The sequence below is a fragment of the Macaca nemestrina genome, chromosome 17 (genome assembly GCF_043159975.1).
Source record: "Macaca nemestrina isolate mMacNem1 chromosome 17, mMacNem.hap1, whole genome shotgun sequence".
Classification (NCBI taxonomy): Eukaryota; Metazoa; Chordata; class Mammalia; order Primates; family Cercopithecidae; genus Macaca; species Macaca nemestrina.
Genome location: NC_092141.1, coordinates 66,642,681 through 66,665,411, shown reverse-complemented (window position 1 = coordinate 66,665,411; position 22,731 = coordinate 66,642,681). Strand labels below are relative to the sequence as shown.

The 22,731-nt window shown below is 41.7% G+C and overlaps 1 protein-coding gene and 1 pseudogene across 17 annotated transcripts in view; one reads left to right on the top strand and one right to left on the bottom strand.

The window, feature by feature from the left end:
* Nucleotides 1–22,731, top strand: part of LOC105472075 (BRCA1 DNA repair associated) — an 86,779-nt gene that overhangs the window by 32,076 nt on the left and 31,972 nt on the right. For 9 of the 17 annotated variants that reach the window (XM_011725004.3, XM_011725002.3, XM_071083195.1 and 6 more), the window contains 5 exons: nucleotides 1,255–1,331; nucleotides 2,311–5,736; nucleotides 6,142–6,230; nucleotides 15,478–15,649; nucleotides 22,036–22,162. In XM_011725004.3, the coding sequence (XP_011723306.2) occupies nucleotides 1,255–1,331; nucleotides 2,311–5,736; nucleotides 6,142–6,230; nucleotides 15,478–15,649; nucleotides 22,036–22,162 (3,891 nt within the window). The remainder of the gene's footprint in view (nucleotides 1–1,254; nucleotides 1,332–2,310; nucleotides 5,737–6,141; nucleotides 6,231–15,477; nucleotides 15,650–22,035; nucleotides 22,163–22,731) is intronic. The other 8 variants (XM_071083197.1, XM_071083196.1, XM_071083192.1 and 5 more) reach the window with 2 other exon arrangements.
* On the bottom strand, nucleotides 18,204–18,686 carry LOC105472074 (large ribosomal subunit protein eL21-like; annotated as a pseudogene).

Here is a 22,731-nt window from a genome sequence, read left to right as displayed (position 1 = left end):
TGTAAATGACTTCCCTAATCTCACGATTGGAAGGAAATGACTTTTAGACTGAAAAGCAGCACAGAAAGTAGTGTAGCAAAGTGGTGTTCTGTTGGATTATCTGCAATCCTACTGTTCCCTTTGTTTAGATATCCTTGCTCCTGCCTTCTCATTAAGATACACTTTTAAGTGTTTTTAAAAGCTATCTTTTGGCTGTCACTTAAATGTTGGCTTTCATTTGCAAGTCCATAAAGTAATGTTCCTGGTCTGATTTTTTTTTTTTTTTTGAGACGGAGTCTCGCTCTATCACCCGGGCTGGAGTGCAGTGGCCGGATCTCAGCTCACTGCAAGCTCCGCCTCCCGGGTTCATGCCATTCTCCTGCCTCAGCCTCCCGAGTAGCTGGGACTACAGGCGCCCGCCACCTCGCCCAGCTAGCTTTTTGTATTTTTTTAGTAGAGACGGGGTTTCACCGTGTTAGCCAGGATGGTCTCGATCTTCTGACCTTGTGATCCGCCCGTCTCAGCCTCCCAAAGTGCTGGGATTACAGGCTTCAGCCACCGCGCCCGGCTCCTGGTCTGATTTTTGTGGCTGTGCGTCCTCGGTCTTTGACCATTCCATTTCTCTCTTTTTTTTTTTTTGAGACAGAGTCTTACTCTGCCGCCCCAGGCTGGAGTGCAGTGGTGTGATCTCGGCTCACTGCAACCTCCGCCTCCCAGGGTCAAGCGATTCTCCTGTCTCAGCCTCACAAGTAGCTGGGACTACAGGTGTACACCACCACCCAGCTAATTGACCATTCCATTTCTTTAATTTTTTTTTTTTTTGAGACAGAGTCTTGCTCTGTTGCCCAGGCTGGAGTACAGTGGTGTGATCTCACGTTTCCGCAACCTCTGCCTCCCGGGTTCAAGCCGTACTCCTGCCTCAGCCTCTCAAGTAGCTGGGACTACAGGTGCACACCACCACACCCGGCTAATTTTTGTATTTTTAGTAGAGACAGGGGTTCACCTTGTTGGCCAGGCTGGCTTGAACTCATGATCTCAAGTGATCCACCCGCCTCGGCCTTCCAAAGTGCTGGAATTACAGGCGTGAGCCACCGTGCCCAGCAACCATTCCATTTCAACTAGAAGTTTCTAAAGGAGAGAGCAGCTTTCGCTAACTCAATAAGATTGGTCAACTTTCTGTAACTGAAAAAGCTAAAATATTTGATCTTGGTCATTTGACAGTTCTGCATAAGTATAACTAGTGTTTCTCATTAGGACTCTGTCTTTTCCCTATAGTGTGGGAGATCAAGAATTGTTACAAATCACCCCTCAAGGAACCAGGGATGAAACCAGTTTGGATTCTGCAAAAAAGGGTAATGGCAAAGTTTCCCAATTTAACAGAGTGGGTAGATACAGTACTGTAATTAGATTATTCTGAAGACCATTTGGGACCTTTACAATCCACAAAATCTCTTGGCAGAGTTAGAGTATCATTCTTTGTCAAATGTCATGGTATGATCTGATAGATTTAAATGGTACTAGACTAATGTAGCTATAATAATAAGACTTTCTGTAACTGATTGTTGCCCTTTTGTTTTTTGTTTTTTGTTATTTGTTTTTTGTTTTTGAGATGGGGTCTCACTCTGTTGCCCAGGTTGGAGTGCAATGAAGCAATCTTGGCTCACTGCAACCTCCACCACACGGGCTCAAGCTATCCTCCCACCTCAGCCTCCTGAGTAGCTGGGACTACAGGCACACGTCACCACACCCGGCTAATTTTTTGTGGTTTTATAGAGACAGAGTTTCACCATGTTTCCAAGGCTGGTCTCAAACTCCTGGACTCAAGCAGTCTGCCCACTTCAGCCTCCCAAAGTGCTGCAGTTACAGGCTTGAGCCACTGTGCCTGGCCTGCCCTTTACTTTTAATTGATGTATTTGTGTTTCATCTTTTGCCTACTGGTTTTTAAATATAGGGAATGGTAAGTCTGTAGATAGAACAGAGTATTAAGTAGACTTAATGGCCAGTGATCTTTAGAGTACATCAGAACTGGTTTTCTGATGGCCAGTCTGCTTTTAATTCACTCTTAGACGTTAGAGAAATAGGAGGTGTGGTTTCTGCATAGGGAAAATTCTGAAATTAAAAATTTAATGGATCCTAAGTGGAAATAACCTAAGTAAATAGGAATTAAATGAAAGAGTATGAGCTACATCTTCAGTATACTTGGTAGTTTAAGAGGTTAGTTTCTCTAAATATAGCCAATTGGTTGATTTCCACCTCCAAGGTGTATGAAGTATGTATTTTTTTAATGACAATTCAGTTTTTGAGTACCTTGTTATTTTTGTGTATTTTCAGCTGCTTGTGAATTTTCTGAGAAGGATATAACAAATACTGAACATCATCAGTCCAGTAATAATGATTTGAACACCACTGAGAAACATGCAACTGAGAGGCATCCAGAAAAGTATCAGGGTAGTTCTGTTTCAAACTTGCATGTGGAGCCATGTGGCACAAATACTCATGCCAGCTCATTACAGCATGAGAACAGTTTGTTACTCACTAAAGACAGAATGAATGTAGAAAAGGCTGAATTCTGTAATAAAAGCAAACAGCCTGGCTTGGCAAGGAGCCAACATAACAGATGGACTGGAAGTAAGGAAACATGTAATGATAGGCAGACTCCCAGCACAGAGAAAAAGGTAGATCTGAATGCTAATGCCCTGTATGAGAGAAAAGAATGGAATAAGCAAAAACTGCCATGCTCTGAGAATCCTAGAGACACTGAAGATGTTCCTTGGATAACACTAAATAGCAGCATTCAGAAAGTTAATGAGTGGTTTTCCAGAAGTGATGAACTGTTAAGTTCTGATGACTCACATGATGGGGGGTCTGAATCAAATGCCAAAGTAGCTGATGTATTGGACGTTCTAAATGAGGTAGATGAATATTCTGGTTCTTCAGAGAAAATAGACTTACTGGCCAGTGATCCTCATGAGCCTTTAATATGTAAAAGTGAAAGAGTTCACTCCAGTTCAGTAGAGAGTAATATTAAAGACAAAATATTTGGGAAAACCTATCGGAGGAAGGCAAACCTTCCCAATTTAAGCCATGTAACTGAAAATCTAATTATAGGAGCACTTGTTACTGAGTCACAGATAATGCAAGAGCGTCCCCTCACAAATAAATTAAAGCGTAAAAGGAGAACTACATCAGGTCTTCATCCTGAGGATTTTATAAAGAAAGCAGATTTGGCAGTTCAAAAGACTCCTGAAATAATAAATCAGGGAACTAACCAAATGGAGCAGAATGGTCAAGTGATGAATATTACTAATAGTGCTCATGAGAATAAAACAAAAGGTGATTCTATTCAGAATGAGAAAAATCCTAACCCAATAGAATCACTGGAAGAAGAATCTGCTTTCAAAACTAAAGCTGAACCTATAAGCAGCAGTATAAACAATATGGAACTAGAATTAAATATCCACAATTCAAAAGCACCTAAAAAAAATAGGCTGAGGAGGAAGTCTTCTACCAGGCATATTCATGCGCTTGAACTAGTAGTCAGTAGAAATCTAAGCCCACCTAATTGTACTGAACTACAAATTGATAGTTGTTCTAGCAGTGAAGAGATAAAGAAAAAAAATTACAACCAAATGCCAGTCAGGCACAGCAGAAACCTACAACTCATGGAAGATAAAGAATCTGCAACTGGAGCCAAGAAGAGTAACAAGCCAAATGAACAGACAAGTAAAAGACATGCCAGTGATACTTTCCCAGAACTGAAGTTAACAAAGGTACCTGGTTCTTTTACTAACTGTTCAAATACTAGTGAACTTAAAGAATTTGTCAATCCTAGCCTTTCAAGAGAAGAAAAAGAAGAGAAACTAGAAACAGTTAAAGTGTCTAATAATGCCAAAGACCCCAAAGATCTCATCTTAAGTGGAGAAAGGGTTTTACAAACTGAAAGATCTGTAGAGAGTAGCAGTATTTCATTGGTACCTGGTACCGATTATGGCACTCAGGAAAGTATCTCATTACTGGAAGTTAGCACTCTAGGGAAGGCAAAAACAGAACGAAATAAATGTATGAGTCAGTGTGCAGCATTTGAAAACCCCAAGGAACTAATTCATGGTTGTTCTGAAGATACTAGAAATGACACAGAAGGCTTTAAGTATCCATTGGGAAGTGAAGTTAACCACAGTCAGGAAACAAGCATAGAAATAGAAGAAAGTGAACTTGATACTCAGTATTTGCAGAATACATTCAAGGTTTCAAAGCGCCAGTCCTTTGCTCTGTTTTCAAATCCAGGAAATCCAGAAGAGGAATGTGCAACATTCTCTGCCCACTCTAGGTCCTTAAAGAAACAAAGTCCAAAAGTTACTTCTGAATGTGAACAAAAGGAAGAAAATCAAGGAAAGAAACAGTCTAATATCAAGCCTGTACAGACAGTTAATATCACTGCAGGCTTTTCTGTGGTTTGTCAGAAAGATAAGCCAGTTGATAATGCCAAATGTAGTATCAAAGGAGGCTCTAGGTTTTGTCTATCATCTCAGTTCAGAGGCAACGAAACTGGACTCATTACTCCAAATAAACATGGACTGTTACAAAACCCATACCATATACCACCACTTTTTCCTGTCAAGTCATTTGTTAAAACTAAATGTAACAAAAACCTGCTAGAGGAAAACTCTGAGGAACATTCAGTGTCACCTGAAAGAGCAGTGGGAAACGAGAACATCATTCCAAGTACAGTGAGCACAATTAGCCATAATAACATTAGAGAAAATGCTTTTAAAGAAGCCAGCTCGAGCAATATTAATGAAGTAGGTTCCAGTACTAATGAAGTGGGCTCCAGTATTAATGAAGTAGGTTCCAGTGATGAAAACATTCAAGCAGAACTAGGTAGAAACAGAGGGCCAAAATTGAATGCTGTGCTTAGATTAGGGCTTTTGCAACCTGAGGTCTGTAAACAAAGTCTTCCTATAAGTAATTGTAAGCATCCTGAAATAAAAAAGCAAGAACATGAAGAATTAGTTCAGACTGTTAATACAGACTTCTCTCCATGTCTGATTTCAGATAACCTAGAACAGCCTATGGGAAGTAGTCATGCGTCTGAGGTTTGTTCTGAGACTCCTGATGATCTGTTAGATGATGGTGAAATAAAGGAAGATACTAGTTTTGCTGAAAATGACATTAAGGAGAGTTCTGCTGTTTTTAGCAAAAGCATCCAGAGAGGAGAGCTCAGCAGGAGCCCTAGCCCTTTCACCCATACACATTTAGCTCAGGGTTACCGAAAAGAGGCCAAGAAATTAGAGTCCTCAGAAGAGAACTTATCTAGTGAGGATGAAGAGCTTCCCTGCTTCCAACACTTGTTATTTGGTAAAGTAAGCAATATACCTTCTCAGACTACTAGGCATAGCACTGTTGCTACCGAGTGTCTGTCTAAGAACACAGAGGAGAATTTATTATCATTGAAGAATAGCTTAACTGACTGTAGTAACCAGGTAATATTGGCAAAGGCATCCCAGGAACATCACCTTAGTGAGGAAACAAAATGTTCTGGTAGCTTGTTTTCTTCACAGTGCAGTGAACTGGAAGACTTGACTGCAAATACAAACACCCAGGATCCTTTCTTGATTGGTTCTTCCAAACGAATGAGGCATCAGTCTGAAAGCCAGGGAGTTGGTCTGAGTGACAAGGAATTGGTTTCAGATGATGAAGAAAGGGGAACGGGCTTGGAAGAAGATAATCAAGAAGAGCAAAGTGTGGATTCAAACTTAGGTATTGGAACCAGATTTTGTGTTTGCCCCAGTCTATTTATAGAAATGAGCTAAATGTTTATGCCTTTTGGGGAGCACATTTTACAAATTTCCAAGAATAGTTGAAGGAACTGCTTCTTAAACTTGAATCGCGTTCCTCCTAAGGTGCTTTTCATAGAAAAAAGTCCTTCACCCAGCTAGGATGTCATCTCTGACTGAATGAGCTTTAACATCCTAGTTATTGGTGGACTTACTTCTGGTTTCATTTTGTAAAAGGAAATCCCGGTGTCCCAAAGCAAGGAGTTTAATCATTTTGTGTGACATGAAAGTAAATCCAGTCCTGCCAATGAGAAGAAAAAGACACAGCAAGTTGCAGTGTTTATAGTCGGCTTTTACATCTGAACCTCTGTTTTGATTGTTACTTAAGGTGAAGCAGCATCCGGGTATGAGAGTGAAACAAGCGTCTCTGAAGACTGCTCAAGGCTCTCCTCTCAGAGCGAAATTTTAACCACTCAGGTAAAAAGCGTGTGTGTGTGTGGTGTCCTTTGCATTCAGTAGTCTGTATCCCACATTCTTAGGTTTGCTGACATCATCTCTTTGAATTAATGGCACAACAATTGTTTGTGGTTCATTGTCTCCTTAAATTAGACTGTAAGTACCTTGATGGAACTCATACTACCTTTTATTTCACATGTGCGTGCACACACACACACACACACACACACACACACACTGCCTAGCTCATTGTAGTATACTAAATACTGATTTTAATGAATAAGCTAAACCTTTGAAACCCATTTGCTAATCCCAGCACTTTGGGAGGCCAAGGTGGGTGGATCACCTCAGGTCAGAAGTTTGAGACCAGCCTGGCCAATATGGTGAAATCCCACATCTACTAAAAATACAAAAATTAGCTGGGCATGGTGGCCAATGCCTATAATCTCAGCTACTCTGGAGGCTGAGACAGGAGAATCACCTGAACCTGGGAGGCGGAGGTTGCAGTGAACAGGGATTGTACTACTGCATTCCAGCCTGGGTGACAGAGTGAGACTCTATCTCAAAAACAAACAAAAACACATCATCTCCCCTGTAACAAAAATATGACATTCTTATTGTATCAAGAGAGGTGAGAAAAAGAAGCCACGGCAGGATGATTCAAGGGGGTCTGCATAGCTCCTTTTTAAGAATATGCCTATTGCAGGTCAGAGAAGGTAAGCAAACTGCCTAAGGCCACACAGCCAGGTACAGAACTCTCACCAATATTATTGCCAGCAATTGCAATTTTGGTGTTTATTCTTGGTACCAAGTTGGAGACTATAGGATTCTCTTCCTAATAGAGACCATCTAGCCTTTCACTGTTTTGTCGATACTTCTGTTCTTTTTTTTTTCCCCCCTTTTAAAATCTAGTTATTTTTTCTTTTTGGTTTCTTTGATACAGGGTCTCTTACTCTGTCGCTCAGGCTGGAATGGAGTGGTGCAGTCATGGTTCTCTGTGGCTTTGACTTCTGGGCTCAAGCGATCCTCCTACCTCAGCTTCCCGAGTACCTGGTACCACAGGTGCTCACCAACACATCCAGCTAATTTTTAAATTTTTACGAGAGACAGTGTCACTATGTTGCCCAAGCTGTTCTCAAACTCCTGGGCTCAAGTGATCCTCCCACCTCAGCCTCCCAAAATGCTGGGATTACAAGCATGTGCAACCACGCCTGGCCTAATTTTTTTTTAATTGCTCATAAGTCATCTTTTCTTTGAAAAAGACAGATGGGAGGCTAAAGCATGAGAATCACCTGAACCCAGAAGGTGGAGGTTGCAGTGAGCTGAAATCATGCTGCTGCTCTCCAGCCTGGGCAATAAGAGTGAAACTCCATCTCAAAAAAAAGAAAGTACACAATTTTACTTTCTGGACCTAATGGTCAAGGCCAATAATTTGGTCACTTATGAAGTAAATAAAAGCTTTACCATATATATGACCATTTGGTAATGTGAATGTTTATGTACTAAAGGCAGAATAGTCTAGAAAAAACATTCTGTATCACAGCATCTAAAAATTAACATCGTCTTCATCAAAGAACCAGGCTCTGTCTCCTAATTTTTTTTCTTGAGATGGAGTTTTGCTCTGTCACCCTGGCTGTAGTGCAGTGGCACAATCTTGGCTCACTGCAACCTTCGCCTCCCAGGTTCAGGTTCAAGTGATTCTCGTGCCTCAGCCTCCTAAGTAGCTGGAATTACAGGTGCCTGCCACCATGCCCAGCTCATTTTTTTGTATTTTTTTAGTAGAGAGAGGGTTTCACCATGTTGGCCAGGCTCATCCTGAACTCCTGACCTCAAATGATCGGCCAGCCACAGCCTCCCAGAGTGCTGAGATTACAGGCATGAGCCACCAGGCCTGGCCTTCTAATTTTCATTTGGCACCAAAATTTTCCAAGTTCTCATGCAAAAATTCAGGCTCATCTCAGTTGATTTTTTTCATTTATTTATCTCCCACTAGATTGACAACTTCTAATAGTTAGATTGATTCTTTGTATTCCTAGCACAGGGTTCTATGAAGGATACACACAGCAGTTGCTGGCGGTAATATTGGTGAGAGTTCTATACTGGGCTTTGTGATCTTAGACAGTTTGCTTATGTTCTCTGACCTGCCATAGGCACGTTCTTAAAATGAAGCTGTTCAGATCCCCTGGAATCATCCTGCTGTGGCTTCTTTTTCCCACCTAAATGAAATACCCTTTTAGCTGCTAGTAAGTGAATGATGTTTTTTTGTGAACTTTCTGAAGTTAGATTAGATGAAGTTGAGAAAAGCCTGATATTCTTATAAAGTTATATATGTGTATCATGGAAAACTTAGAAAATACAAATAAACAAAAATCATCCATGGATGAACCTTGAAGACATTGTATTAACTGAAATAAACTGGACACCAAAAGACACATGTTATATGCTTCCACTTATATGATATACCTAGTATAGTTAAATTTGGTTACTCTGGGCACATTGCCTATAGATAAGCCTTGCTCCACAAGGAGCATTAAAAAAGAAAAAAAAGGTAAATTCATAGGACAGAAGGTAGAATAGTGGTTACTAGAGACTTGGGGAGGGAGAAATGGGGAGTTACTGTTTGATGAGTACAGATTTCAGTTTGGGATGATGAAAAAGTTCTGGAGATGGATAGTGACAATGGTAATACAACAGTGTGAAAATACTTAATGCCACTGAACTGTACACTTACAGTGATTAAAATGGTAAGCTAGTTGCAATTTGTGTTATCCAGAAATGGTTACCAATTTATTGGTGTATATTCTTTTAGTATTCCTGTGTATGCACAGGGGTGCTTTGTATATACTTTATCTTTAAAATATATCCAGGAGGCCTGGCACAGTGGCTCACACCTGTAATCCCAGCACTTTACGAGGCTGAGGCAGGAAGATTGCCTGAGCCCCAGAGGTCAAGGCCACAGTAAGTTGTGATCATGCCACTGCACTCCGTTCTGGGCAACCCCTGTCTGGAAAAAAACATTAGTGAGGCTTAGTGGTGCACACCCGTAGTCTCAGCTACTTGAGAGACTCGGGTAGGATTGCTTGATCCCAGCAAGTTGAGGCTGTGATGAGCCATGATGGTGCCATTGTACTCCAGCCTGAGTGATACGGTGAGACCCTGTCTCAAAAAAAAGAAATCCAGATAATTCTGTACGTAATCTAGCTTTTACTGGATGATTAAAATCCTTTATTTTTATTTTTTATTTATTTGGTTTTTTTCTGAGATGTAGTTTCGCTCTTGTTGCCCAGGCTGAAGTGCAATGGCACGACCTCGGCTCACTGCAACCTCTGCCTCCCAGGTTCAACCGATTCTCCTGCCTCAGCCTCCCGAGTAGCTGGGATTACAGGCATGTGCCACCATGCCCAGCTAATTTTGTATTTTTAGTAGAGACAGGGTTTCTCCATTTTGGTCAAGCTGGTCTCAAACTCCTGACCTCAAGTGATCCACCCACCTCAGCCTCCCAAAGTGCTGGGATTACAGGCATGAGCCACTGTACCTGGCCTGGGTTGTTAAAATTCTTAAATGACTTCATTTTTAATTACTATATGAGATTCTATCTTTCCAGTGTATCATGATTTATTTGACCTATTGCTGAATGTTGAAGGTTTCAGGGTAAGAGGCACAGTTTGCTATTATGTACTTTACTGTAGTAGCAGCCTGGTAGCTAAATATTTGCCTACATCTCTGATTATTTCCTTAGTATAAATTCCTAGGACTAGGATTTTCGTGTTTGATACATGTTGCTAAATTGTTCTTTAGAAAGATTAAACCAGTTTGTGATCTTCCAGCCCCTGTGGTAAATGATAGTTCCCATTTTCCTGTACCTTGCCAACATTGGGTGATATCCAGTTTTAAAATCTTCTAAATCTTGCATTGCTATGAGAACTACAATTAGAGAGGGCTTATCTTCTACTGCCCATTCTCTGTACAGAGCAAATCCCTCTAGACCTGAAGCCCCTTGGAGTTGTCAAGAAACCTTTGAGATGACTCCCCACTCTGTATCTGAGCTGTCACTAGTATTCTCCACTTCTTCAGGATTGCCATGGCAACTAAATTGATGAAAAGATTTAGGAGGCCTTTTCTCTGTTTGCAATTACTATGATCCTTTTTGGATGTGTGTTTGGGACTCTGTCAATATACCCATTGTCTAATTCTGTCCATTGTGTTTTAAAGTTTAAGACTGCAATTTCTAAGGCCGGGCGCGGTGGCTCAAGCCTGTAATCCCAGCACTTTGGGAGGCCGAGATGGGCGGATCACGAGGTCAGGAGATCGAGACCATCCTGGCTAACACAGTGAAACCCCGTCTCTACTAAAAAATACAAAAAATTAGCCTGGTGAGGTGGCGGGCGCCTGTAGTCCCAGCTACTCAGGAGGCTGAGGCAGGAGAATGGCGTAAACCCGGGAGGCGGAGCTTGCAGTGAGCTGAGATCTAGCCACTGCACTCCAGCCTGGGCGACAGAGCAAGACTCCATCTCAAACAAACAAACAAAAAAAAGGCCGGGCGCGGTGGCTCAAGCCTGTAATCCCAGCACTTTGGGAGGCCGAGACGGGCGGATCACGAGGTCAGGAGATCGAGACCATCCTGGCTAACACGGTGAAACCCCATCTCTACTAAAAAATACAAAAAACTAGCCGGGCGAGGTGGCGGGCGCCTGTAGTCCCAGCTACTCGGGAGACTGAGGCAGGAGAATGGCGTGAACCCGGGAGGCGGAGCTTGCAGTGAGCTGAGATCCGGCCACTGCTCTCCAGCCTGGGCGACAGAGCGAGACTCCGTCTCAAAAAAAAAAAAAAAAAAAAAAAAAGATTGCAATTTCTGATTACATCTGCCTTAGCCATACTGTATTATGTTTGACATTCAATATACAATGTCCTTGTTTTTCTGTATTTCTGATCTTATTCCCAGAGATTTGTCTATTTGTTCAGGATTCATTTTGCAAAGTGTTTTACTAAGCATCTACCCAAAACAGCTGAAGTCAGATTTCAGGCTATCTTACATCTAAAGTAGCACAGGCAGGAAAAACTGTTGAAGTGGAATTTTTTTCCCTGTTTGTACTGAACCGAGAAAAAGCATATAGATGATAGAGAATTCCTAATTTGGTGTCATTGGTATCTGGGTATTTGTTTGCTTTTACAGAAGACTGATTAACTATACTTATTCATTAATTTATCTTCTCATTAATAAACACTTGCTGAGTGCTTACTGTCTGCTAGGCATTAGGGAGACAAAAATGATTAAGCCAAGATTCCTTCTATCAAGGTCATGTGTTCCATTTGGGTATACTAATGCATTAGCAATGTAAATCAAGTAGTGAGAGATCATCTGTTCCTGATAGGAGATGGATTATTGGTGGGGACTTCTGTGTGTGTGCGTGTGTGTGTATGTGATAAAGTAAATATAGGAAATGTTAGTTATAGATTCTACATAGTAGATATGGAAACATTCATTGCAAAGTTGCTTCAAGTTTTCTGTATATTTGAAAATATTCACAACATGTCAACAAAACTAGCATGATAAAGCCTCTATTTGTGCTAAGACTTCAGCTTGTATTTGGATTAGGCTTATTATGTAGTAGTAGGAACAGTAGAAATAATTTTTTTTTTTTTTTTTTGAGACGGAGACTCGCTCTGTCGCCCAGGCTGGAGTGCAGTGGCCAGATCTCGGCTCACTGCAAGCTCCGCCTGCCGAGTTTACGCCATTCTCCTGCCTCAGCCTCCCGAGTAGCTGGGACTACAGGCGCCCACCACCTCGCCCGGCTAGTTTTTTATATTTTTTAGTAGATACGGGGTTTCACCGTGTTAGCCAGGATGGTCTCGATTTCCTGACCTCGTGATCCACCCGTCTCGGCCTCCCAAAGTGCTGGGATTACAGGCTTGAGCCACCGTGCCCGGCCAGAAATAATTTTAACTCATTAAATACACATGTTTTATGGGAAGGTTATATATATATTTACATGTAATGAATGTGAACAAACAAGGGTCTGCTTCCCTCCAGACCAGTTCCGGCTGCTGTACTGCACATTTCAGGAGTCTTACTAGAATTAGCCACATTCTGCCCACTTGCCCTTCTCGTATTTCACGACTCCTCCTGGTGGGGACTTAAGGAGACATTCAAGCTAGGCCTTGAAAGATGAGAAGAATTTTTTCAAGTGGAAAAAGAGGAGTGGCAGCAAGTAAGGTAAAGGTAGAGAGTCATGGAATTCCCAGGAAATATAAAGTTGTCCTGTGTTATGGGAAAACAACTTGTGTGAGGCGTGTTGGGAGAAATGAGAGATAATTACCAGGGTGTAAAGGGCCTTTTAAATGCTATGTTTAGGAATTTGGACTTTATCCTAATGGCAATAATGACTAACAATTATATAGTGTTCAAAAAGTATAACTCAGCCGTGGTATATCCCTAAGGTTTTTTTGTTTGTTTTGTTTTTTGTTTGTTTGTTTGTTTGTTTTTGTTTTTGTTTTTGTTTTTGTTTTTGTTTTTTGAGACAGAGTCTTGCTCTGTTCCCCAGGCTGGAGTGCTGTGGTGCGATCTTGGCTCACTGCAACCTCCACCACCCGGGTTCAAGCAATTCTCCTGCTTCAGCTGGGGTTTCACTGTGATGGCCAGGCTGGAGCACTAAGGGTCTTTATAGAAGAAAAAGACATGATAAACAAGGCTTTTAGGGAACTTCTACAGTAATGTAGCAGTGTTAAAAGTATAGATCAGAGCAGCATAGTAGAAACAGAAGACTAGAGCTAATTGAAGGAGCACTTCAGAATTAGAATCAAGAAGTCTTAGAAACCTATTGGTTTTATTCTCCCTAATGTATTTGACCACTTGCCTGCTGGGGAATTTGTCTAAGTTATAAAAAATAATTCCTTTGGGAAACCCAAAGGAAAGTTATCTGTTAATAATTACCCCACTACTATTTTTTCTGATTTATGTGATGGCCACATAGAGGTTAGATGTGATAGTTGTGACAGCAGTGACTAATATAGCCTATGAAGCATTTTGGTCAGATATCTATGTGCTTTCATTCCAGGTTTACTGAGGCAGACCTTGGCTAGGATTTGATCAGTGATGTAACTACTCATGAGTACCACGTGGTGGCAATGGCGTTGCTGCAGACCTTGGCAGCAAAGCAGTGTTAGAGTAGCAGTGGAAACCTTTGTGAAGCTAGGAATACATTTTCTGGTCATAAAAACCTCCTGAAAATTATGAACTCAGCACAGCAGGAGAAAGAAGATGGCTTGGTTTTAGTAAAGGGCAAAGTCATTTTTAAGGATCGGAAGAAGAAGAAATGGAGAGTGAAACAGTGTGTTCCTGCCCACACTCCCACACTGGACTTTTTAGCAACCATTGATGTTCCTTCTCAAAGTGATTTTTAAACATGTATATTTTGAAGCCAGTCATGGTGGCTCATGCCTGTAATCCCAGCACTTTGGGAGGCCAAGGCAGGCCGTTCACCTGAGGTCAGGAGTTCAAGACCAGCCTGGCCAACATGGTGAAACTCCGTCTCTACTAAAAATACAAAAATTAGGCTGGGCACAGTGGCTCACGCCTGTAATCCCAGCACTTTGGGAGGCTGAGGCAGGCGGATCACGAGGTCAGGAGATGGAGACCATCCTGGCTAACACAGTGAAACCCCGTCTCTACTAAAAATGTGGCAGGCGCCTGTAGTCCCAGCTACTCGGGAGGCTGAAGCAGAAGAATGGCTTGAACCTGGGAGGTGGAGCTTGCAGTGAGCCTAGATTACGCCACTGCACTCCAGCCTGGGCAACAAAGTGAGACTCTGTCTCAGAAAAAAAAATTGGTTGGGCATGGTAACAGGTGCCTATAATGCCAGTTACTTGGGAGGCTGAGGCAGGCAGAATTGCTTGAACCGGGTAGGCAGAGGTTGCAGTGAGCTGAGATTGTGCCATTGCACTCTAGCCTGGGCGACAGAGTGAAACTCCATCTCAAAAATAAATAAATAAAATAAAATAAATTTTTAAAAAGGATATTTTGGAAAACTCCTTACATACCGAAATTCTTTTTTTATCAAATATTTGGACTTAGCACATTCTTCTTTGAAATGGACCAATAAACAACAGGAGCCCATAAGCAAGAAGAACCCATTATTTTAACAGTAACTATCCTTACAGGCTTTCTTAGGGCTCTTTCTGTTGAATCCTTCCCTCTCACAGGTCCTTGCTAATGATATCTAGGTGGACACATTCTAGATAAGATGTCCCTGTCTAGAATGGCAGCACCATTAGGACTGTATCCTCAATACTAGGACAGTGCCTGGTGCTTAATAGATAGTAAATAGTTGTCTAATTAACTGAGCAAACAGATAGACTCATAAATTAGCTTTCTGCTTTTTCCGTTAGAAACTAAAGGTTCAGGTCGGGCACAATGGCTCATGTCTGTAATCCCAGCACTTTGGGAGGCCAAGGCGGATGCATCACTTGAGGTCGGGGGTTCAAGACCGGCCTGGCCAACATAGTAAAACCCTGTCTCTCCTAAAATTACCAAAATTAGCCGGGCATCATGGCAAGCACCTGTAATCCCAGCTACTGGAGAGACTGAGGTGGGAGAATCGCCTGAACCTGGAGGAAGAGGTTGCAGTGAGCTGAGATGGTGCCAGCCTGGGTGACAGAGGGAGACTTAAAAAAGAAAAAAAGAAAAGAAACTAAAGGTTCAGAGCATCCCAGAAAAGGAAGAGTCCTCACAAGCCAGTAATCTAGGCAGGATTACTGATAGTATTTTTCTGTTTGTTGTATTTTTATAAAATGCCATAGATAGGGGGCTTTTTTGACATTACATTAGTCTAAAAATCACACATTTTTATATGAACTAACCTAAATGTCTGATGAATCTCACAACACCAAGTCTTTGAAATGTGCCTGTATAAATAAAATATTAATAGATTCAGGCTAATATTAAATATCGATAATGTTTAAATACCTTAATTATTTTTTCACTCCCTAGCTTTAAAAGAAAATAACCAACCTCAAAAGGACATCACAATAAATCAAGTCTATTTGGGGGAGTTGGAGGATTTTTTTCCCTCACTAGCATCATTTGGAAATAATTTCATGGGCATTAATTGCATGAATGTGGTTAGATTAAAAGGTGTTCAGCCAGAACTTATAGTTCCATACTAGGTGATTTCAATTCCTGTGCTAAAACTAATTTGTGTGACATATTTTCATTTAATGGAAAACTTCTCAAAGTATTTCATTTTCTTGGTACCATTTATCGTTTTTGCAGCAGAGGGATACCATGCAAGATAACCTAATAAAGCTCCAGCAGGAAATGGCTGAACTAGAAGCTGTGTTAGAACAGCACGGAAGCCAGCCTTCTAACAGCTACCCTTCCATCATAACTGACTCTTCTGCCCTTGAGGACCTGCGAAATCCAGAACAAAGCACATCAGAAAAAGGTGTGTAATGTTGGCCAAACACTGATATCTTAAGCAAAATTCTTTCCTTCCCCTTTATCTCCTTCTGAAAAATAAGGACTTAGCTCCAACATTTTATGATCCTTGCTCAGCACATGGGTAATTGTGGAACCTTGGTTCTTGTCCCTGCTTACAACTAACATACCAGTCAGAGGGACTCAGGGCAGTCATTCGTGTTGTCATCTGAGTACCTACAACAAGTAGATGCTATGGGGAGCCCATGGAATATAGATGGTATACAATATAGCTCTTGCTCTATTGGAAGCTAAGTGGAGTAGAAGAAATTGGTGACAGGCAACCCCATAATTTCAGAAAGCTATGAAAAAATACTCAGACATATTCCTTATTACACTGGTGTCACATCACAAAGACCTATTTAATATGCTTCTGATTTATAGGAAGAGACATCCTATACTTCAGGAACCGCACTTTGATCCACAGAAAGCCTAGTGATGTAGAGCTCCTGTTAGTTCAAAAGGAAAGAACACAGAAAGCCTAATTTTATGCAGCAGAGTCAAGTGCTTTATAGCAATGTTACAGTTACCAGAAAAAATCCGGATGGACCTCTGAGAGGATGCCATTGGAGTAACCAGGCAGGTGCAGTTGATCAGAGCTAACTTCCTAGAAGAAGCGAGCACTGAGCTGAGGAATAATAGCATAAATGAAGGAAAGTGAGATGGAAATTTGAGTTTTTAATTGGAAAGACAACACATCAGGCAGGTTTTTAAACAGGGGCAAACACTAGACACTTAGGAGAGGCTGGGCATGGGGTCCCCACCAGGATGCTGCTTAGAAACATTCAGGGGTGGTGAGTTCTCTCAAAGTACACTTCATTCCTATCTCAGTGATTCTTATCTGAGTGTTAAAGTTCCTTCTTCAGCACCCTGTTCCACAGTCCAACTGGGGACTTTAAGGCCTTTCTTTGAGTCTTTCTAGGAACTCAAGTCTGTTACTTACACAGAACAGTGGCCTTGGTCCTCAGTTGTGCCTTGCAGTATTTTTGTGTTCAGGAACAAACAGTAGCTCTTGGATAAAGAAGCTAGCTAGAAACTCTGTTGCTATGGCAGTGCTTCAAAATGTATTTCCTTAAATGCTTTCATTGTAATTATCTTCATTTAGTTCATCTCTCAGATAATGAGAGTTCAGAGTCCCTTCCCTAGTATAATACTCTTCTTTGGGGTGCTTTCACCATCTTCAGTCTAAACACAGACTAGACTTTCAATTGTAATGTGTAAGACATAAAATGTTATTATTGTGTGACTTTGAATATCTGTGTAAATCTATCTCCTCTTTGGTGTATATGTGTGTTTATTTTTTTCTGCAGATCTGTAACTGAAATGCTTCATTTCTGAATCATTTTGGATATCACAGCTTAATACCAGCATAAGTTTTGAGCCTTTTCCTCCCTAAATCTGGTTGAGTCTAACTGAAACTCAAATGAACTTTTTAAAAATAATTTTTTTCTTTAATTTTTTTTTAAGTAGAGACAGGGACGCACTGTTAACTAGGCTGGTCTTGAACTCCTGATTTTGAGCAATCCTCCCACACCTCAGCCTCACCTTTTTAGAGAGGGTCTTGCTCTGTTGCCCAAGCTGGAGGGCAGTGGTATAGTCACAGCTCACTGCAGCCTCTCAAACTCCTCAAGAGATCCTCCTGCCTTAGCCTCCCAAGTAGCTGGGACTATAGGCATCCACCACCATATCCAGGTAATTTTTTTTTTTTTTAATTTTTTGTAGAGACAAGATCTCCCTATGTTGCCCAAGTAGGTCTCAAACTCCTGAACTCAGGCAGTCTTCTCATCTCAGCCTCCCAAAGTGCTGGGGTTACAGGTATGAGCCATGGCACCTGGCCAGAACTTCTATGACGGACACAGTGGCTCATGCCTGTAATCCCAGCACTTTGGGAGGCCGAGGCGGGTGGATCACCTGAGTCGGGAGTTCGAGACCAACCTGATCAACACAGAGAAACTGCGTGTCTACTAAAAATACAAAAAATTAGCCAGGTGTGGTGGCACATGCCTGTAATCCCAGCTACTCGGGAGCCATGGTGCCCGGCCTAGTTTATTATTTCTTAATATCTGTTGTCTTCCAGTGTCTTCCTTAATTCTTCACAATACCCTGTATAATGCTTAGCACACAGTGGGCAGTCAGTAAGTTTATTAAATGTTTGGTGTGGCCCATATTTCCTACCCACGAAGAATGTAACATGTTAAGACATCTAGATGAGGGAATGATTTAAGAGGAACTACAATACTATTCTGAAACTTGGGCTCTGGATCTCTGCATTTGTACTTCCCTAAACCAGCCAGCAAGTAGATCATCATGTCACAAGGCCTAGATTGGGCTTGCTGTTCAGAGAATGAAATAAGAATTAAGGAAGAAAAAAAGGAGAAAGGTTTTGCTCTGTTTTTCAGGTTCTACTGAGTTATTGACGTCTGACTTAACTTGTCTTATCTTCTTCATAGCATGTAGTAAGAAGATGAATTTATACGCTAAATGTTGCGGTGATGGAATGACTTTTTTTTTTTAAACACCTATTATGCCATGAATTCATAGGGAATAGGTTCCAGCTGCTCAGGCTCCTTCCCACTGGTTCTCACAAAGTATGCTTCTCTGGGTGGAGCAGGCTGGCGCTTCAGTTGAACCCACATACCTTTCTCTTTGGCTTCTTTCTTTTTCTGATCATTTTCCTTCACGCGTTTCAGGAAGCTATCTTGGCTCTTAGAGTGCTTAATATTCTCAATATGCACATTAATTCTCTTGGCAAGAATCTTGCCCTTAACTTGTTTGTTTACAGTGCCAACAGCATGCTAGGTCACGTTGTAGACTCTTCCAGTTTTGCCATGGTAACACTTGTGGGGCATTCCTTTTTGAACAGTACCCATTCCCTTGATGTCTACAATATCACCTTTCTTATAGATTCACATATACGTGGCCAAAGGAACAATTCCATGTTTTCTAAAAGGCCTAGAGAACATATATCGGGTGCCTCTCCTCTTTCCCTTTGTGTTCGTCATTTTGGTGAATTACTGGAAGATTGCGGTTCTGGCCGAAAGCAGGAATGACTTTTTAATAGCTGTGTTTGTATCTGAGCCTTCTCTCTGCATTTCACTTTTTTTGTTGTTGTTGTTTTTTTGTGTATTTTGTGGTTTTTTTTTTGAGACTAAGTTTCACTCTTGTTGCCCAGGCTGGAATGCAGTGGCGCGATTTCGGCTCACTACAATGTCCGCCTCAGCCTCCCGAGTAGCTGGGATTACAGGCGCCTGCCACCACGCCCAGCTAATTTTTGTATTTTTAGTAGAGACAGGGTTTCACCATGTTGGCCAGGCTGGTCTCAAACTCCTGACCTCAGGTGATCTGCCCACCTCGACCTCCCAAAGTGCTGGGATTATAGGCGTGAGCCACCTCACCCGGCCACTTTTTTTTTTTTTTTTTTAACTCTTTCCAGTGGTTAATTCTGTTTGATATGATTCCTTGGAACTTGCACATTACCCTTTATCAATTATCACCCTGTATTGGGGGTGGAGAGGATGATACCTCTCTTCATAGTTAGATCCTGCTTACTTTCAACAGAGTTCTAAATGACCCTGGAAACTCACAGGTCCAGAAAAGACAAGCATAAAGGAAACTATAAATAATGCATTTGAAGACTAACTCAGGAAATCAATGATTATTCCCCCCCTAGGCTACCCAGTGTCTTAAAAACCAGTTTAATTAATATAATCTTTTGTTTCAATTTTCTGCCTATATTTATGACTTTTAGCTTTTCTAATAAAAGCTCAAAATCAGTGACTTTTTAATGAATAGAAGACATTTGCAATTTTTAACTATTTGTTTTTACTTATGAAATATTTCCACCTTGGCCGGGCATGGTATCTCACGCCTGTAATCCCAGCACTGTGAGATGCCAAGGCAGGAGGATCACTTGAGCTTAAGAATTTGAGACCAGGCTGGGTGTGGTGGCTTATGCCTATAATCCCAGCACTTTGGGAGGCCAATTTTGGCGGATTACCTGAGGTCAGGAGTTCAAGACCAGCCTGGCCAACATGGTAAAACCCCATCTCTACAAAAAATACAAAAACTAGCCAGGGGGTGGTGGCGGGCACCTATAATCCCATCTTCTTGGGAGGCTAAGGCAGGAGAATCACTTGAACCTGGAGGCAGAAGTTGCAATGAACTGAGATCACACCACTGTATTCCAGCCTAGGCAACAGAGCAAGACTCCATCTCAAAAAAAAAGAGTTTGAGACCAGCCTGGTCAACACAGCAAGACACCCATCTCTTTAAAAAATTAAATAACGGTCGGGCACAGTGGTTCACGCCTGTAATCCCAGTACTTTGGGAGGCTAAAGCAGGCGGATCACCTGAGGTCAGGAGTTCGAGACCAGCCTAACCAACATGGAGAAACCCCATCTCTACTAAAAATATAAAATTAGTTGGGCATGGTGGCTCATGCCTGTAATCCCAGCTACTTGGGAGGCTGAGGCAGGAGAATAACTTGAACCCAGGAGGCAGAGAGGTTGCAGTGAGCCAAGATCACGCCATTGCACTGCAACCTGGGCAACAAGAGTGAAACTCCATCTCAAAAAATAAATAAATAAATAAAGGCTGGGCGCGGTGGCTCACACCTGTAATCCCAGCACTTTGGAAGGCCGAGGCGGGCAGATCATGAGGTCAAGAGATTGAGACCATCCTGGCTAACATGGTGAAACCCTGTCTCTACTAAAAATACAAAAAAAAAAAATTAGCTGGGCATGGTGGCGGGCACCTGTAGTCCCATCTACTACTCAGGAGACTGATCCAGGAGAATGGCGTGAACCTGGGAGGCGGAGCTTGCAGTAAGCTGAGATCGTACTGCTGCACTCCAGCCTGGGCTACAGAGGGAGACTCTGTCTCAAAAATAAATAAATGAATGAATGAATAAATAAATAAATACTTTTGCCTTTAAGCCATTTCCTAGAAGGCAGTGGCACAAAGTGATACATTTGGAGGAATTAATATATTACAAAATGAATTAGGCCGGGCACAGTGGTACATGTCTAACCCCTGCACTTTGGGAGGCCAAGGCGGGTGGATCACTTGAGGTCAGGAGTTCGAGACTAGCCTGACCAACATAGTGAAACCCTGTCTCTACTAAAAATACCAAAAAAACTAACTGGGCATGGTGGCGGGTACCTGTAGTCTCAGCTACTAGGGAGGCTGAGGCAGGAGAATTGCATGAACCCAGGAGGCGGAGGTTGCAGTGAGCCAAGATTGCACCATTGCACTCCAGCTTGGGTGACAGAGTGAGACTCCGTCTCAAAAAAAAAAAAAAAAAAAATGAACTAACGTGCCAGAACTTTGCCTTCAGTATGTTTTGTGTTTTTTCCCTTCTGTGGCATTTCATCATTAGTTCCATGTATTATTTAAGATTTCTTATTGGCCAGGCACGGTGGCTCAAGCCTGTAATCCCAGCACTTTGGGAGGCCGAGACGGGCGGATCACGAGGTCAGGAGATCGAGACCATCCTGGCTAACACAGTGAAACCCCGTCTCTACTAAAAATACAAAAAAAAATAAGCCGGGCGAGGTGGCGGGCGCCTGTAGTCCCAGCTGCTCGGGAGGCTGAGGCAGGAGAATTGCGCGAACCCTGAGGCGGAGCTTGCAGTGAGCGGAGATCTGGCCACTGCACTCCAGCCTGGGCGACAGAGCCAGACTCCGTCTCAAAAAAAAAAAAAAAAAAAAAAAAAAGATTTCTTACTAACCAGCACCTTGGGGTTTTTTTTGTGTATGTGTTGGTTTAGGGGGTTTATTTGTTTTTTTTTTTTTTTCTTTTTTTTTTTTCAGTAATTGAAAATGTGAAGCAAAATGTCACCTGTTTTTTCTTTCTTGTCTGACACACATGTCTTGTTTACCCCCCACATGCAGAAGCTGAAACCCCCATTTCACACAGTCTTTAATGTGGAGGCAGTGGGGATGGAGAAAAATGTACTTTGTGCTTTCCAGTACTCTTTCTTTCCTATTGTCTGAGAGGAATTTGGGCATAATTTATTTGCTGCAGAAATAAAAAATTGTTATATATATATTTTTATCATTCAGGGCCAAGGAATATAAATTTTTTTTCAGCCTTGTCTCAGCTGGGTGTCTTTATTTGCCCTGTCTTAAAGTGTTCCTTTTATTACCATTATTATTTTTTAATCATTGAATTCCATCTAGTGCTAGCATCTGGCTGTTGCGTTACTTGTTTATAAAATTCTGCCTGATATACTTGTTTAAAAACCAATTTGTGTATCATAGATTGATGCTTTTGAAAAAAGTCAATATTCTAACCTGAATTATCACTATCAGAACAAAACAATAAAGTAGATTTGTTTTCTCATTCCATTTAAAGCAGTATTAACTTCACAGAAAAGTAGTGAGTATCCTATAAACCAGAATCCAGAAGGCCTTTCTGCTGACAAGTTCGAGGTATCTGCAGATAGTTCTACCAGTAAAAATAAAGAACCAGGAGTGGAAAGGTAAGAAACATCAGTGTAAAGATGCTGTGGTATCTGACATCTTTATTTATATTGAACTCTAATTGTTAATTTTTTTCACCATACTTTCTCCAGTTTTTTGTATACAGACATTTATAAACTTTTATTGCTCTAGGATACTTCTTTTTTTTTTTTTTTTTTTTTGAGACGGAGTCTCGCTCTGTCGCCCCTGCTGGAGCGCAGTGGCCGGATCTCAGCTCACTGCAAGCTCCGCCTTCCGGGTTTTACGCCATTCTCCTGCCTCAGCCTCCCGAGTAGCTGGGACTACAGGCGCCTGCCACCTCCTCCGGCTGGTTTTTTGTTATTATTTAGTAGAGACAGGGTTTCACCGGGTTAGCCAGGATGGTCTCGATCTCCTGACCTTGTGATCCACCCGTCTCAGCCTCCCAAAGTGCTGGGATTACAGGCTTGAGCCACCGCGCCCGGCCAGGAGACTTTTTTTGTTTAATTGTATATAGGCTTTTTGAACCTATAACATAAACTACAACATGAGAAATGTGCAGTTAGATAGATGTGTCCCTTCTAAAGGTCAGAAAAAAATATAATGGAGC